We start from the raw sequence: 17,573 nt of genomic DNA, 5'->3' as shown, positions 1-17,573 counted from the left end.
GAAACTTTCTTTGTGCCGTCCTAACTTTATATGCAACATCCCCAAACCTTGTTCTGCATTGGCGTTTAGATCTAAGAGACACTGGTCGTGGTGGTCGTTCACTAGTTTTAGGTCGCCTTGTTCAGTGCTCTGGGACGTGAACATTTGTGATTTTGTGCAAGTTCTACAGATGTCTAATGAGAAGACATCGCCTTTCGTATGACACCTTTTGGTCAATACATACTTGTGATATATGACACTCATGAACAACCTTTTCATTTTTCCCCACAACTTCAATAAATGGAGACATTTCCTTGACAATTCAATGGAAAAAGAAAAACATTGAATTGCACACCATACTTATAAAGTTAGGATGGTACACAAGAAATCCACATTTCCATTGCAAGTCACAATGACAATGAGCTTCAATTTATGAGCATAATCGCTTTTGTATATACCTCATGTCTCGCCATAATCTCGGTGAATAACTTCACTCTACTCTTTGTCGACTAAGGTGGTCGAGTAGCTCACAAACCAGGTAATGTATCTTCTGCATAAGTCACATCAAAGTGTTGAACGAAAAACCCATCACATTCACAAGTGGTGCAAGTAGATTCTGCTCCTGAAAAACAATTTCTACTCACAGGTATCACAATCAAAAGGGCCACATTGAAATTTTTCCGCGGCAAGGATGTAACCCTCCACCCACTTCTTAGCTGAGTGCCCTAAACTCGGTTGGAAACCCTAAACTCTGTACTCGGTGCGGTAATCTCAACACCTGCGCAGAAAAACCAGCGGCCCTGTGTGGTGCAGTAATCTCAGTACACATGTAACCAAACCAGATTTTATGTGTGCAGACTTGGATACCTGCTCGTTGCAATGGCCTTTCGTGTGAAGAGTCTCGCCGCGGCGGAAATGACACAAGACAAGCAGCATGTGCAGATTTTCGAGCTCGTCTTGGCTCTGATTAGCGTGCTGTCTGAGCTTGTTTAGGCATCAGTAATCCCCTATCCCCTGCGTAGAATAACCAGACGGCCCTTTTTGGCGTCGCTTTCGCTATCCCCAAAATGCAGGGTGGAGTAATGGGATCAACAGTCGGGGCTGCAGGACAAATCTTGAGGCGCACTAAACCTGGCCAGCGGGAAAAACGAGGCGTCGTCAAAAAGGCGAGGCGATTAAATATGGCCAACGAAAAAAACGAGGCGCGGTGGGGTGATTTGAACCCGAGATCTGCCCTTCCGGGTTGAGGGACGCATAGCTAACCACCTCACCCGCACATGCATTGTGTACTCGCAACCGTCTTTACAACATTATATTATAAGTTAACATGCATTTTCTACGCTGTCCAGGTTTAGTGCCCGTCCAGGTTTAGTTTTTGATTTGACTGTTGCGGCTGCGATCTCCTGTGCTTTCGTGCGTGAGCTTCTCCGCCTTTGATCCCATTGCCCCCCCCCCCCCTCTCTTAAATATAGGTGTTACTTAGTCCTGAGGTGTCGAGGGGCCTAAGAGCCAAACTCTATTAAGGCCCTTGTCACACTGGGGTAGGTAAAAGCAGCTCAAGCTGAGATGGCGTGCCGTTATTCGCTGCGATCTCCTGTGCTTTCGCGCGTGAGCTTCTCCGCCTTTGATCCCATTGCCCCCCCCCGCCTCTTAAATATAGGTGTTACTTAGTCCTGAGGTGTCGAGGGGCCTAAGAGCCAAACTCTATTAAGGCCCTTGTCACACTGGGGCAGGTAAAAGCAGCTCAAGCTGAGATGGCGTGCCGTTATTCGCTGGGAGAAAAAAGCGAAGTTGGCCGCGGGGCGTTGTCAGAGGGGCGGCCTGGCTTGCCCCGTCCTAGTGTGACAGGTGTCTAAGGAAAGTCATAGCGGAGACACGTGGACAGCTGCAGCAGGATACACGAGCTGGCCTTTGTCCAACTCCTCCTCGCTCGCTCGAAACAGCAAAAACGCAAGCGATGCACTAAATGCAGAGCCATCATTATCATTTGGAGCAGAATGCGAGCTATGGTATACTTCCGCTGTCGCCTGCTTGTAAGCATCGCTCTCCTCCTAACCTTCCATACCGTTCGCACCTCCCCTGCTTCCAGCTCCTCCTTCCACAGACTCTTCCTTTTGCATGGGAATAACCAGCGGATGCTTCGTCCTAACCTTAACCCCGAAGATCTTCTTGAATTGGACATGCATGCGCTTCACCTTGATACAGAAGGCGCAGGGGCAGGGGCAGAGGCAGAGGCGGAGGTGGAGCGCGTCGACTCCTCTTCCCTTCCTGCCCATGACACCCCACACAGAACACGATACCCCAAATTTGCGAACCGAAGTGAGGAGTCGCTCCTCTCCTCTTCATCCTCTTGTGATGCTACCTATGGGGTTATGCCCTGCACTGACACCTTCATAGGAAACCTCTTCCTGTTTGCCGTGTACGGGTTCCTCCTCTTCCTTTCTGCCAAGATGCTGTCTGACGGAAGTGAGCTGTTGCTTACGGTGCTCGATCCTGGTCTTATTGGTGGCTTGCTTCTCCCCATTCTGGGCGCTCTTCCTGACTCAATCTTAATTATGGGTTGGTACCGATACAGTTTCTTAATCTACACATCATTGCAGCTTTGTGTGTGTGTGTGTGTGTGTGTGTGTGTGTGTGTGTGTGTGAGAGAGAGAGAGAGAGAGAGAGAGAGAGAGAGAGAGAGAGAGAGAGAGAGAGAGAGAGAGAGAGAGTTCTTGCAGTGTCCGGTCTGGGAGGATCAACATCAGAGGCCCAACAGCAGGTATTGGTTGGCATTGGGCTGCTAGCGGGGTCGATCGTAATGCTGCTGACGTTACTGTGGGGAACCTGCCTTATTATAGGAAGATGTGACCTGAAGGTAGATGAAAGCACTGGAAGATTGAAAGCTGTAGATAAGCAGCTTAGCAAGCGCTTTGGGTTAACTGGTAAGTATCAATGGATTGAAGTTCTTACTTTTTATGCTCGAAAATGTTTTGGTTGCCATATTTCTGCATTTTCGTTTTTCGTAGACATGGGAATTGAGGTGGATGACTTGACCCAGCTTTCTGCTCGAATAATGATTCTATCCGTTATACCCTTTATTGTCGCTCAGTTACCCCGGATTTTCGGATTTTCGACAAATGGGAATATTCCAGTTCTTGTCGCCTGCATTTTGTCATTGTCCGGACTCCTTGCGTACTGCCTTTATCAGGTTTGTTGCTGCAATAGGTGCATATGCCTTGTTTATTGATTATGCAACACACTGCTGTGTTATCTATGAAGTATGCTAAATGCCCCTTTTTGTCTTACTTTGTAGGAGGTAAATTAGTGAGTAGTGCTTTCAAGTTGAAAGAATAGGATGTGTGTTGGCATTGGGTGACTGTCTTGTTGACATTTTTGAGATTTTTTATTTGAGTGAATTGCAATCTGTCATTCAAGATTGACACTGTTTGCATTGAAAGGCTAGCATTAGCGGTTCGATCAAAGATTTTGGCCAAACAAATTTTCATGAAGATGGGAGAGGTTAGAGCTTTTAAGGACATTAAAGCAGCTCTTTTGTTTGGAATTGAGCTGGAAATGCGTTCATGGCATTCTTTGCTGAATGAAGAATATTCAGGATAATCGACTGGCCTTGAAGGTTTTCCTATGCAGTGGCACAAGTGTCATTGGTTTGTCCACAGTGAGGGAAGCTCAAAAGCAGGACAAAGAATTGCACATATGAGTAAACGGCTCTCGGCCTCTGTGAGAGTGAAAGGCAATGAAAGAAGGGCCCTGCAATGTTTGCAAAAAGTGGGCCTGTAGTGTATTTTTAACTGGCTAAAATTGCAAAATCGTTTTAGATTTTGAGCTTGTCTTGAGAGAAAACTGGTAAAATTTTACAAGTCTGTAAAATCCGGCAAATCCCAGTTGGAAAACTAGGCCCTGTTGTTGGAAATTGTAATGGCGTGTGTTGCTATGCTAGTTCTGAATACACATTGGAAGTGTTCATTGGATGCTTTCGCATGTGGAAATAGGGAAATTCCTATGCTGATTACAAGAACATTTCTCAATGGGTTTTGGTGATTGAAGAGCATTGTGGTTTTTGCTTGTTCCAGGTGTTCACACCCTGGCTACTACAACGAAGAAAGGAGTTTGCCCAGAGGAGGGTTATGAAGTTTCTGGCATTAGAGAAACTAGCGAAACACGGTGGAGATCAGAAACTTGTGGACGAACAGGGAAATTTGGACCGAAAATATGCGAAGAGGTGAATGAAATAATCTATGCCAACCTCTAGTCCATTGTTTCCCTGTGATGGCCACTTATTTTGCATGCTTGCTCACTAGCGGATTCACATTGACATTATTTATAATGCTTCCTCATTTTGGGATGATGCTGAGCGGGTCACATGTTCTATTTTGCAGTCTATTCACTCAAATAGACAGAAACCATGATGGAATTGTCAATATGGATGAATTACGAGCTATGTTGAGTGTGAGTATGGTTGACGGTGAGAGGACTGAGGCTCTTATCAACAATTTGATGGAGGAGTTTGATGAAAACGAGAACAAGCAAATTTCAGTGGAAGAGTTTTTGAAAGGGATGCAAAAGTGGTGTGTCGAACTCAAGATTAAGCAGAAGCCGATAGAAGAGTATCGGGAACATGTGAGTATGTGAATTGACTGCCTCTCTATATCAGCGAGTGTTTTATTTTGTAGGTTACATTAGGCTTCATTTATCAGGCTGAGAAGTCCATGGAGGACCTTCAAGGCCTGGAGGATGAGGATGATGAAAATGGCGGACAGGAAGCGCCTCCATCTAGGAAACAAATAATAAGAAAGGCAGTACTGCTGTTGGTGGGTGGCACTGTCATTGCCGGTGTTTTTGCAGATCCTCTGGTCGATGCTGTGGATGCCTTCTCGACATCCATCAGTATACCATCGTTTTTCGTGTCTTTTGTGCTCTTGCCACTGGCGTCGAATTCCAGCGAAGGAGTGTCGTGCATTATGTTCTCAGCCCGTAAGAAAAGGAAGAATTTCTCGCTCACTTACTCTCAGGTAAGCTGTCAAGTTGGATGTCTTGTTCTTTTGTTTTCTTATCGAATAATCGTGTCCGTGCTTGTATATATTTTAGTGCTTGACAATGTTGCGCCTCTATGCAGATATATGGTGCAGTAACAATGAACAGCACAATGGGTTTAGGTATATTTCTTGCTGTGGTGTATGCCAGACAGCTGGAGTGGGACTTTTCGTCAGAAGTACTGATCATTGTGCTAGTAGTGGTAATCATGGGACTGGTGGGGTCTTTCCGAAAAGTTTTCCCTCTCTGGATGGCAGGCATTGCCCTCCTCCTCTACCCTCTATCCTTGGGTCTTGTGGCTGTATTGGATTATGTTGCGGGGTGGCAGTAGGCCAATGGTTTTTAGAATAGAGTTCTGCTCCTCACCATCGCGATTCGCTGCCTTGGGTTGTGAAAGCTTCGATACATCCAATGATGAGAGCAAAGGGAAGTTTCCTGGATGGTATTGGCTCAAATTTTGCTCCTCATTGCTAAAGGGTCATGGTTGGAGACAATTTTGGCTTCCATAGGCCTTTTAACTACTTCTTTCGGCCTTCCGACACGATCGATGTGGGCTCCATTATTGAATGTTCATTCTCTCTTCTCTGGCCAGTATGAGAGGGGGAGGAGGTTGGCCATTCTATGTGCATCCTCGGCTGCCGGAGATTGAGAACCCACTACTAGCATTTTGCAATGCTTCGCGTGTATATCCTCTGTATAAGATAGCTGTGTACAGTTACAACAGTGAGTGTCACCCATGGTATTTTTTAAGTGGAGCTTCAGCGCGTGTAGAATAGATAGTGACAATAGTAAAGGGCTCTCTTTTGCTTGTATCAATCCCTGTGGCTGAGTTAAAAGCTCGTCTCTGTAACAAAACAAAAAAAAACAAAAAAAGGGACCCTACCTCAACAATTTCAAAATGATTTTTGGATCTATTTGAGATTGAGAGAGAGAGAGAGAGAGAGAGAGAGAGAGAGAGGAAATATTATATTAAACGTCTTTCAAAAAGCCAAAACGACCAAGAAAATATTATATTAAACGTCTTCAAAAAGCCAAAATGACCAAGGAGTCAAAACTGTGGAACTAATCCAATGTTTGGGTACAAAAATAAAAATGAAGTGACTAAAATCATCATCATCATTATTAACATAATCATCGGTGCTTAAGGATGTCCGGCATCGGGTGTTGTCCGAGAAAGTTTTACATGGGTTGTGGAAGAGCTTCGTCAATGTCCGCCTCTGTAAATAGCCGTACTCTTGATCCTCTAATGGAGCTTTCGTCAATGTCGTGGTCACCCTTGTAGACGTGGAGTCTAGCTCTTCTGAGCTTAGTGGCTTTGTCAACTAATATACCTCTGGTATAAGTGCGCTTTGAGAATTATTGTGAAGCATGCTTATTTGGTTGTTGAGTCCTTGCTCTAAAGAAGTCGGAAATCTCTCTTTGTGAATGTCTCCCATTGCTTGATCTCCTTAAGAGACTCTCCTCGTGTTTGCGTAGCTCTAGCAAAAACAACCCGAGGCATCTTTGCAACCGGAGGCATCTTTGATCTTGATATTTCATTACTCTAGCTAATGGTCCAAAGCCCTCTTTGAATAGACAGTGAAAGTGGCCTCATATCTCATACCGGACAATGACAAATGTGATGTAACTAGACCTCTATGACAACTTGCATATCTTGGTTGTGTTTGGTACTCCTAAATTTGCGAAGCTCAATCTCTAACAGATGTGATGTGGGCATCTAACCAATAGCACATCGCGTCCCACAAGATAAATGGAGTATCCATATAGGCTCCCACATCAAACCAATAGCACATCGCATCCCACAAGATAAATGGAGTGTCCATATAGGCTGGGCTGAGCACATATCCATCTTTTGTTGGTTGGAGAAGATGCTCTTTTTAGAAAGCCATCTTTGTACCCCTCTCTTCCGTTGGCTATATCCATGTGCTCCTGGTATCTAGCTTGAATCAATTTGTGACGTATGGGTCTAGTGCACTAAACTCTGTCCGTGTGAGAGAGGGAGGGTGCATCCAAGGAGTACTGGAAGAGTGGCAATCTATCCATGTTGAAGCCATGTGGCTAAAACCATGATGTCATATGTCCATACCAGCATGCTATGTCCTCTTGTAGCGCTAGCTGTTGAGATGACTCAAGGGCTAGCCGAGCATCTCTCTCTTTGGAGAGGTCTCATAAGGTATGCATGAAGGATATTGATCTAAGAAGGGTTTCGACCACAGGAGGAGAGATAGTTAGCTCGGCTTGAATAATCTCATGTGGCACTGAGGCCTTAAGCCCAAAACATCAGAGAGAGCATAGAGACTAGAGGCCTCTCCATGCATCTTCATCCATCGGTGCCACCAGATCTGCCATGGTGTTCCATCGAGGGTCCCAAATTTGGCCCCCATAAAGCATAGCTGAAGCCACTAGAGTGTCAAAAGCCACAACTTTGTTCAAGGTCCTTGAAATTGAACCTGCAGACATATTTTCTTTAATCCTCCCAAGATTGCATAAGCTCTCGTCAATCTAGTTTTTGTTGTTGTCCTCAATGAAAACCTTGGTCCACAGAAGACTATTCCAAGATAGGTGTATGCATCTGTATAGTCCACCGTCTCTTGGCCATATGTAAAAGTGGGTGTTGACCTCTTGACCCATTGTGGTGTGGTGTTAAACACTGTAACCTTGGTTTTTCCTTGGTTAACAAGATAGTCCACTATCGTGGGCAAATGTGTACAAAGTGAAGGGGATCCGGGAGCACCACAGACGGAGAGAGAGAGAGAGAGAGAGAGAGAGAGAGAGAGAGAGAGAGAGAGAGAGAGAGACATGATGTGGGTGGGGAGACTCCAAAGAGTGAGCAGCCCCCTATACACTTATGCTATGTATAAGGTATACAAGTTAGAGGGCGCCCAGACTCTGGGCGGCCGGGCAAGGCATAGACGCCTATACCCCAACAACCTCCCACTTAAAGGCGACTGTGCCTTTAAGCAAGAGAACCTAGTCTAAAGACTACAAAAGGCGAGAGAAAACCGCTCTCAACCGATGCCCACTGGCTGGCTATGATCGTGTGCATCCGGCTATCCTGCTCTCGTGTAAGTCCATATACCACCAGACGTACCGCACACGTACTGCAAGTACGTACGCAATACCTGCATTTCTCCCTCGTGCACTATGCCATCATCAGTCAACAGACGACTGACAACCCCAACTGCAAATGCTCCCACTGCAGCTACGATATCTGGTCTCAAGATAGCATCTCATACATGAGACCACCGAATGCTGATGCAATGCTAGCGGACCCTGCTAGCTCTACGGAGCATGCATCAACATATATATCCCTGGCAATAGGCATCTCTGACTGACAAGGCGTGTCAGCCACATGCATCTCCTGACTGTCCACAAAAGACGCATCAACCTGTCGTGCAACCTCAGAGAAAACCAGCTGCTCTAGGTGTCTGCTGGAAGACATATCCTGCACAACTATATCCCCATGCTCACTGTCGAGCATAGAAAGGAATGACTTCATAATCGCTGACATCTCAGCCTCCTTTGCAATCATCCACTGCAAACATGACCACTCAATCTGCTGTGACTCACTAGAGCTCTCATGCTCGACCAAGCTTGACCACACCAAGCTCCTAAGCTCCAAAGACAATGCTCCTCAAGCTAAAATATCTCTCTCCGTGAAACTCCACGATCGAACTCCACCGTCGAGAGCGAGCGGTTGCGGCTTCCTTGGTGAGAGGAGCTTTTGAGCTCAGTGGAGCTCGTTAGAGAAGTGCTCGACGGAGGAGAGCTTGACATTCGAGTGCTTGGATGCTGTTGTGGCAGAGATCTTGCGTTGGAGCTTGCATTGAGAGGACATTGCATCATGCAGAGTGGAGCAGGAGCAGGTTCAAGACTGTGTGTAGCTCGTTTTTGCCATTTTCAGGCTCTAAAACACAGTTTTTGCGTAGCTCCGTCATACAGAGTCAGATCTACATGATCCAGGAGTCTAGGTCAAGGTTTTGGCACGCTCCGGACACGATGGTGATGTCTATTTGCTGAAATTATGCTTTGAATTACAGCAGGTACAGCAGCAGGTTTATTTGTGCACTTTCAGGTCCCAAAAACATTGTTTTTGGTGTATCTCACACACACGGAGTATTTTCTGTAGCAACCAGCAAATTCATAGGTGTACACAGGTTTTTGGATATATATTTGTCCAGAGAGCCACTCATGCGAGAGTGAGCTATGTTGCCATGGTCTTGGCGGCTTATGTATGCCATATATGGATTTGTGTATTTGTTTATGGCTGAGATTATTTGAGATTTGGCTCAATTTAAAGAAGAAACTCTGTTGTATTTTATCCAGGTTCTCGCCATAGCTTCTACGTATCCGTAGGTTGCTCTTTGACAGTTTAGTGGTTGAGTTTACTCCCACTTTGACAGGTGATTTTCAGTCATCATTTGGTTGGAGTTTGGAGTCCCTTGTGTATGCCCTTGTGTGCCGTATTTCGTATTGCGCATAGCGACAGATCTTGCAAGGTTTTGCGAAATGTTGCTATAGTTATCTGGCAGACATTTGGTCATCGATTGAAAGGTATTTTGGTAGCAATCATCACTCACATGTATGTCATTTGAGGTGCCCTTGAGTGGTACTCCGGCAAGAGCGGGTATGCTCATATGTATGACTTTGTGAGGTGATTCCGGTCGAGTTTATTACCGGATTGGCCATTGTGGCATATATTATTGTCTCTTTGAGGTTTACTGTTGAGATTTTGCTCCAGTTACAAAGGAGACTCTGCCAAAATTTTGTCAGATATTTATGCGCGATTAAGTCATATTGACTTGTGATTTTTGGTGCAACTTTGCATCAGGTTTTGAGCCATATTTGCAGACTTTTGTTGATGCGATTCGAGCCAGTTTAGGGCTGATTTGGTTGACATTTTCTACTCATTGTTGGTTGCTCTTTTGTGAGCATTATGGCTGATTTTTCATTTGACTTCCAACGTTATGGTCTGACACAGTTTGATGGTGCAGATTTTGTTGCTTGGAAGGAGCATATGCTTGTTGCATTGGCGGATTTGGGGCAGGATAAACCCTTGTGTGGTTTATCGGCGAAGCCCAAGTCTATGCGTGATGATGATTGGCAGGATCTTGATGAGTTAGCAATGTCTACGATTCGTTTGCATCTGGTCGAGTCTGTTGACTGGCAGGTCTCGAGGGAGACTACAACTCATGCTTTATGGCAGAGTTTACATGCTATGTACGCGACATCCATGTCTATAGGGGAGTCTAGTCCAACTTCTATGTCCATGGGAGAGATTGATCCCACACGCAAGTCTCGACGGCATAGAGATTATGTTGGCATTGTGGACATAGAGGGCACATTAGGCGTCGATGTTTCAGGTGTTTGAGACAATGGAGGCGACAGATGTGTGATGCAGATTTGGGCATGACAGATGCTAGTGAGATCAATACGGTGGTTACTGAGTATGCTTGTGACGGCGATGTCACATTTACATCTAGCTTGTCTTCAGACGATCTTATGTCTACGGATTGCATATCGGATTGCACATTGTATTCATATTGGTTACTAGATTCAGATGCTACTTTCCATGTCACGTCGCATCGTGAGTGGTTTAGCACGTTTTCTAGTGGGAGACTTGGTTGTGTGCACATGGCTGATGGTGCTGTGTATGACATTGAGGGTACAGGAGACGTATGTTTGTCCTTGCCCAGTGGTATGAGATTTACCCTGCGTCATGTGCGTTATGTGCCAGATCTGAGACGGGATTTGATCTCAGTCAGACAGTTACGGGATAGTGGATGTCGGGTATCGCTGCTTGAGTGATCTTTTTCATTGCATTTGGGTTTGCTAGTGATTGCGAGAGGTGCCAGGAGTGGTACAGGTTACCCATTGCATGTGGATCACGTGAGAGACGGTGTTGTCTCTGTGATCATGCAACCAGGTAGACAGCGAGAGAGCAGGCGAGTCTCTTTTGCTTGTGGGTTGTAGGATGCTTTGCATGGAGTGCAGAATAGTGAGCTCGTTGTGCACACAGTTGGGGCACGACTTGAGAAGTCACACAGAGAGGTGACAGAGTCAGACATGCATGCTTTGCTAGTGACCGAGCAAAGCAGAGAGTCAGTTGTGCGAGATACTTCTATGCAGGATAGACAGGTAGAGCGGTCTTGCTCTAGTGAGTCACGACAGGAGGACGTTGTGCAAGAGTCTATGCATACGGAGTTAGAGCATGAGAGCTCTAGTGAGTCACAGCAGATTGAGTGGTCATGTTTGCAGTGGATGATTACAGAGGAGGCTGAGATGTCAGCAATTATGCAGTCATTCACTGCAAACATGACCACTCAATCTGCTGTGACTCACTAGAGCTCTCATGCTCTAACTCCGTATGCATAGACTCTTGCACAACGTCCTCATGTCGTGACTCACTAGAGCAAGACCGCTCTACCGTCTATCCTGCATAAAAGTATCTCGCACAACTGACTCTCTGCTTCCGTCGTGACTGTGCACACACGCGCTCCCTCCACACCTACGCTCTGATACCAATTGAAGGGGATCGGGGAGCACCACATGCGGAGAGTGAGAGAGAGAGAAGGAGACACACACACGATGTGGGTGGGGAGATTCCAAAGAGTGAGCAGCCCCCTATACACTTATGCTATGTATAAGGTATACAAGTCAGTGGGCGCCCAGACTCTGGGCGACCGGGCAAGGCACAGACGCCTATACCCCAACACAAAGCATTCAAACGACGCTGCGTCACCTCCGGGGAGTCAAAAATCAACACAATATCATCAACATACAACAATAGTGGTATTCATGTCCCTGCCGATCTTTCGCCTCTATCACCATCCTTCTCAATTTAGTTAGCCACCTCATCCACATACATGCCAAATAGTGTAGGAGATAGCCGGCTACCCTATTTCATCCCAATAAAGGAGAACCCAATGAGAAAATCCCTTCTGGAGTGGTACATGCCCCACCTTTTACTTGTATATAGCCATGATTCCTCAAATCAACTCTTTGGGTACCCCCATCTCTTGTAGTCTGCGCATCAATCTAGCTATGGGCATTGTATCCAAGGCTTTGCGAAACTCCACAAAGCAACAATAGAGCCGTCTCCCACGTGAACTCCCCTCCTAATAATGGCTCTGAGTGTCAGAATATGATCAAGAGTAGAGAAACCTCCCTTGAAATCCGCCTATCCTGTTGCCGGTACACCCTCACTCTCTGTCCATCTACTCAACTGCTACTCAAGGATGGATGCGTACAATTGTGCCAATGTGTGTGCAATCAGGATAATGCGGTAGATATGGTAGTGGAAAAACTTCAAGTATCAGGTAGGCCCTTGCACATGCCACGATTGAACATCATTGCAAGAAGCTCTGCAAAGCAACTAGGTCTCTTGCATGTATAAAATGCTATGATACCAGGCCATCGTGATCATATGCTCTCCTAGTCTTCATCCTGTCAATGGCTTTATTTACCATCTTAGCGATAAAGAAAGCACGTGTGTAGGCATGGCTCTGGCGGATCTAGAAGAGGTGGTGCCCCAAGACTGTGTAGAGGGATGATGCATACTGATCCCATACCTCCGTAGAACTAATGACTAGTGAGGGAGAGTGCTCATGGAATAGTCTCCATGTCTCGATTGACCCTTGGCTCAAAAACAACCAATATAAATCTTGCTCTAGTCGAGCTAGAAACACCCTCTTCTTCTGTCGTACCAAATGCCGAGAAGTAATCCGTGGCCTCCTGTGTGAGTAATGACTCCTAGGAATACCTCCCTCTGAATTCGGGGGCCCTGGTCTCTCTGCACTCCTCATCATACGAGCTAGTATGGGCATGCTCCGAGAACGTCGTCGCTGCCCAGGCTCATTGTGTGGGTATGCCTTTATTGCTGCATCCTGTAGTGTCTCTATGAATATATGAGTGAGCTCCCTAGAGGTCTCCCTAGATCCTCTGTGCATAAGCGTCTGTAGATACCATCTATGTAGACTGAATCACTCTCCGAAGTAAAAGTGTATTGGGTATGCAGAGATGTATGTGCCAATTGAGATGTAGTGAATTGGAATGAGATGGTAAACGTGAGGAGATCATGATCTACTGCTACAACAATAGTCCTAGGCCCGACTGGAAATTGGGTTGAGCCAAAACATAATCCACTATGCTAGCCCCATGTCTATGAGGAAAACAAGTGAACCCACTTGACGCTGGAAATCTCTGGAGGCCATTCAAGTGGCCAGTCCATGTGCAGTCCCCAAGTCTACCAGATATCCCCTATATCTAGTGTGCTCTTCATCGTGAAAACACCTGGCCAATCCCATATCATTAACATCTAATTCTCTCAACATTTCCTTTGAGGTATCGTAGAAAGTTGTCTGACACTGGCCCATGTCCTGGCATTAAAGTCTCCCAAAACATCTTCATCCCTAGAGAATTCCCATTTGTCCTCATCCAATATCATGTAAGGTGACTGTCTGGGCTATGCATAATGAGATGTGCTGGGGGAAACTAGCATATTGCATTGTAGAGTGGCCTCCCTATCTCCGCTCTCACTCTGACCCACATATATCTAGCCTACTCATCTCTTCAAACAATACAAATGAGGGGTTGAAGCTCCTCCTGATCAGGACTGCCAAACCTCCTGACCCCCGTCCTCTATGCATTGATCTCACATCTTACCTACAAGTAGTCTCCCAATGGTATCTCGTCACTCTAGGTAATGTGCCGCCCGGAGAGAGAGAGAGAGAGGGGGGATTTTAATATCGTAGGAAACTATCCCAAGAGACCTCAACCATTCGTCGATAGTCATGAACTCAAGGCGTGATACACACACACACACACACACACACACACACACACACACACACACACACACACACACACACACACACACACACACACACACACACAACTTTAAAGGCTAAAATGGTTTACTGCATCTGACCACTACCAAGTGCATGAGAAGTGATAATGCTTATAAAATTTAGAGACCCTTTATACCACTTAAAAGAGATTAAAAATTTTTGTTAAGTACTTGGTAGTGCTTAAAAGTGCTTCAGAGTGTTGCAAAGTGCCTCAAAGTACTTGGAGTGCTTCATAACATCAAAGTGTTGTAAAGTAATACATTGTGCTTCAAAGTACTTGAAATTGCTTCCAAGTGCTTGAGATTTCTTTTTATTGCTTCACCTTATGGGTATTTCTAGGCTCTCTACACCACTTTGAAGTGCTGTAGGTACTCTAAAGTGCTTTAGAATGCTTCCAAGTGCTTAAGATTACTTGAAAACTCTTCTTCTTCAAAGCATCTTCAAGGACTTGAAACCACTTTGAAGTATTGGAAAACATTCCCTGGCACTTTGAAACACTTTGAAGTGCTTGAAATTTTTTGAAAGTGCTTCCAAGTGCTTTGGATAGTGCTTGAAAGTGATAATGACTGATAAATCTTCAAGCTTCATGGTTGGTTGTGCAATTTTTACATTTCTCTTGTTTTCATTTTGTATAGACAACAACTTAGGATATGGAGAAGGTGCTATGTGAGGTTAGAAGTGAGGCCTTGAAGGAGTCCTGCAAATTCCTAAAGAGAGAGGTTAGGGCCCTTCTAGTGCCTACTCCACCTTCCAAGTCTACCTCAAGTGTTGATACTATTATAATTGGTGAAAATTGTGTGTCTTGTGTATAAGTGCTATCCGAAAAACATGCAATTGGGGTTTTTTTATCTACCATGTGTCCACAAGTGCCATCCCTTCTGCTTCTATGTTGTTTGTGCAACTGAGCCCAAGTGCGTTGTACCGGACTGCCAATGGGAGATACCTGTTTATAGCAAGATGTTGGACCCTTGGGAATGTGTACGAGGATCCTGTAGGTAAGATGTCGATTTCATAGAACAGGAATCATGCTACTTTGTTATGTATATTAAATGTGTGCTATGTTTCAAGTGAGCTAGCGGTTGACAAGGGATGTGACCCAGTTGCTTTCACATCGTTCACGGACAATGTGTATGAGCTCTTTGATCTGGATGCCATGGTGAGAAAGTACATGAACTTTGACGGAGAGATGCTCAAGGAGACACCTTGTTTTTCAAGCAACAAAGGTAATGTTGGTTTTGTTTAATTGTTATCCTCTTATCTCTGGTTCATGATCAGAGTATTCATTACCTTACTATTGTGAACTTACATTACCTTACCTCCTATCCTCCTAACTTGCCTTACTATTGCAAACCCAAGTACTGATATCGGTAAGGACGACCAAGATGCTAAGTTGCTGGATCTAGAAATGAATGCAACCCTGCAATTTGTTGTAGGGGTGCTGCGGAAGAAAAAAAAAGCATGTGGAGGATGGATTGGCCCGCTACCCCAAAAGAAGTATTAACATATGCAGCTTTGTTTATTTTTTTCATGCTATCGTACTGTCTCTCGACATTACAATATATAAGTGTTTTCTCTCATATTTTGTTCATGTGTTATGTAGCTAAAATTCATATCGTTGGCTCAAAAATCCCACTACCCAAGGATGAGGTACAACACATTGATCGCAAAGCTCCTTCTCGCATCATCAATCGCTTCAATGTCAATAGGGATTTGGCAGTCATTGTTGACTTCAACAATGTACTTGCGTGCGTCCACGATAAGCGCACAACACTGCCCCTTTGCCAAAATAACAGGGGATGAGAACATTACCTACTACTACTGTTAACAGACAAGTCAGACAAAGGAGTCAGCACTGGGTGAATAGGAAGCTTGGGGATTGTGCAACGCTCCCTATCGCTTGGTGTTGACCTTGGTGTTAAAGTCATTACAAGAGGCAGTTGAGTCAATACTAGGCGAATAGAGGCTTGGGGATTGCCCAAAGCTCCCTATCGTTTGGTGCTGACCTTGGTGTCAAAGACATTACATGCGACAGTGAAGTCAACACCGAGCGAATAGGAGGCCTGGTGACTGCCCAACGCTCCCTATCGCTTGGTGCTGACCTTGCCCAAAGCTCCCTATCGTTTGGTGCTGACCTTGGTGTCAAAGACATTACATGCGACAGTGAAGTCAACACCGAGCGAATAGGAGGCCTGGTGACTGCCCAACGCTCCCTATCGCTTGGTGCCAGCCCAGTAAACATCCACGGACATTACATTGTTTTGAGTCAGGGATCGGGCTTGTCGGTCCAATAGGAAAAGGGTAAGAGTGATCGCCAATGAGAGACACACTCTAACTGGAACATTCAAATGTTAGTTGGCTAAGCATGTGCGTCAAGTGTGTATGTGCGAGCTCATATAAAAGTCACCTAAACCTAAAAATCACTCATTCCCTCATTTGTGCAATTGAAGAGTGCTCTTGCTCCATCTCCATCTTCTTTCAACTCCTTGTGTGTGTGTGTGTATGTGTGTGTGTGTGTGTGTGTGTGTGTGTGTGTGAGAGAGAGAGAGAGAGAGAGAGAGAGAGAGAGTGATCGAGCATTGTGATGGCCCGGCGGCGGCGAGGTGGTTGAGCGCGGCACGACGGTAGCTTCCTCTTCTTCACGGTGAGGAATCCTCCACGAAGGCGAGCGTAGGGCGGTGAGTGACACACCCTTGCTCTGTTGAGCTTGCTAGATTAGTCTAGTTGTGTGCTTGTAGCCATTTGTGGCTCGCACACAGTGTATGACAAGTCCCTCGCTTTGACACGTGCGATAGACGCGCACATTTTTGTCGCCGTTGTCGGGGAAATACCTTGCATTAAGCTCGAATACCATTCTATGCTGCTTTGTGGTGCATTATGAAATGTAAGAAAGGTAGAGAAAGAAGGTGTGTGACTTGTTGAGAAGGATTTGTGACCTTTGTTTTTGCTGCAGTGTACTGTTTTTTGTTAATAAAGTGTTAGATTTTTTGTTGTAAGGTACTGTTTTCTCTGTTGATAAGGTGTTAGCTTTAAAGTATTAGATCTATAATGTTAGATGTGTAAGGTATAGTAAGTAGATATGTTAGTTAATTAGTTATTATAGTACTGTGTTAGTGTGTAACAGTAGCTCTGTTAGTTGCAAGTAGGTAACTTAGGTGTGTGTGTAATCGCACGCGCGCCGCGGCCGTGACGACCTTATCCTCAAAAAAAAAAAGGGTAGGATCGAGATCGGGAACATTCCCCACGCCCACGCCCACGCCCAAGCCCAAGCCCACGCTCAAGCTCAGGCCTCAGTCACCCTTTAGAATTACTTGTTTTAACCTCATGTCTAAGTAAAAATCCACCCTTTTAAGGACCAACGGAGCTTCGGGTAATCGAACGCTGTGCTGTAAAGCATGCTACGACCCCCCTGAGTGATACGCTTGTTTCAAGCTATCACACACTCTAATCCAAAAACCAATCGTAAAAAGACATTAAAAAACATCAAAAAACGAGTGAAAACAGGGTGCAAAATGCCTAAAAAATCAAGCAGTTAACCTTCGAGGGTATTCGTCGACGCTTGTAGGGTTCCAAAGGCACATGCATCTGCGCTCTGGTTGTGTGTTAGAGGCCAAGCAACTAGCGAGCACTTCGACTTAAGAGGGTTCTCAATACCCACCTACCTTAGGTTCCGGGCTCTCGGCGGGGACCCAAGGTAGTACCACTCAAGACCCG

General features: G+C 45.4%; 1 protein-coding gene across 1 annotated transcript; it reads left to right on the top strand.

Annotated features, from left to right (window-relative positions):
• Positions 1–1,910: 1,910 nt before the first annotated feature.
• LOC147423871 (sodium/calcium exchanger NCL2-like) lies at positions 1,911–5,925 on the top strand. The gene is made up of 7 exons (XM_086501820.1): positions 1,911–2,538; positions 2,700–2,903; positions 2,988–3,169; positions 4,053–4,201; positions 4,359–4,599; positions 4,677–4,991; positions 5,096–5,925. The coding sequence occupies exons 1-7, from the start codon at positions 1,977–1,979 to the stop codon at positions 5,342–5,344; spliced, it is 1,902 nt and encodes a 633-aa protein (XP_086357946.1). The 5' UTR covers positions 1,911–1,976; the 3' UTR covers positions 5,345–5,925.
• Positions 5,926–17,573: the final 11,648 nt, after the last annotated feature.

This window comes from Adiantum capillus-veneris, chromosome 26 (assembly GCF_014529385.1).
Source record: "Adiantum capillus-veneris isolate H3 chromosome 26, ASM1452938v2, whole genome shotgun sequence".
NCBI classification, from domain to species: domain Eukaryota; kingdom Viridiplantae; phylum Streptophyta; class Polypodiopsida; order Polypodiales; family Pteridaceae; genus Adiantum; species Adiantum capillus-veneris.
Note: the sequence above shows the minus strand (reverse complement) of the source record. Positions and strands in the feature narration are given on the sequence as shown.

Bases quoted from the DNA above. Each gene is read 5' to 3' on its own strand.
- LOC147423871 (XM_086501820.1), top strand. From the start codon at position 1,977: ATGCGAGCTATGGTATACTTCCGCTGTCGCCTGCTTGTAAGCATCGCT. The intron at 3,170-4,052 runs GTTTGTTGCTGC...TGCTTGTTCCAG, and splicing joins TTGCGTACTGCCTTTATCAG to GTGTTCACACCCTGGCTACT. The intron at 4,202-4,358 runs GTGAATGAAATA...TCTATTTTGCAG, and splicing joins GACCGAAAATATGCGAAGAG to TCTATTCACTCAAATAGACA.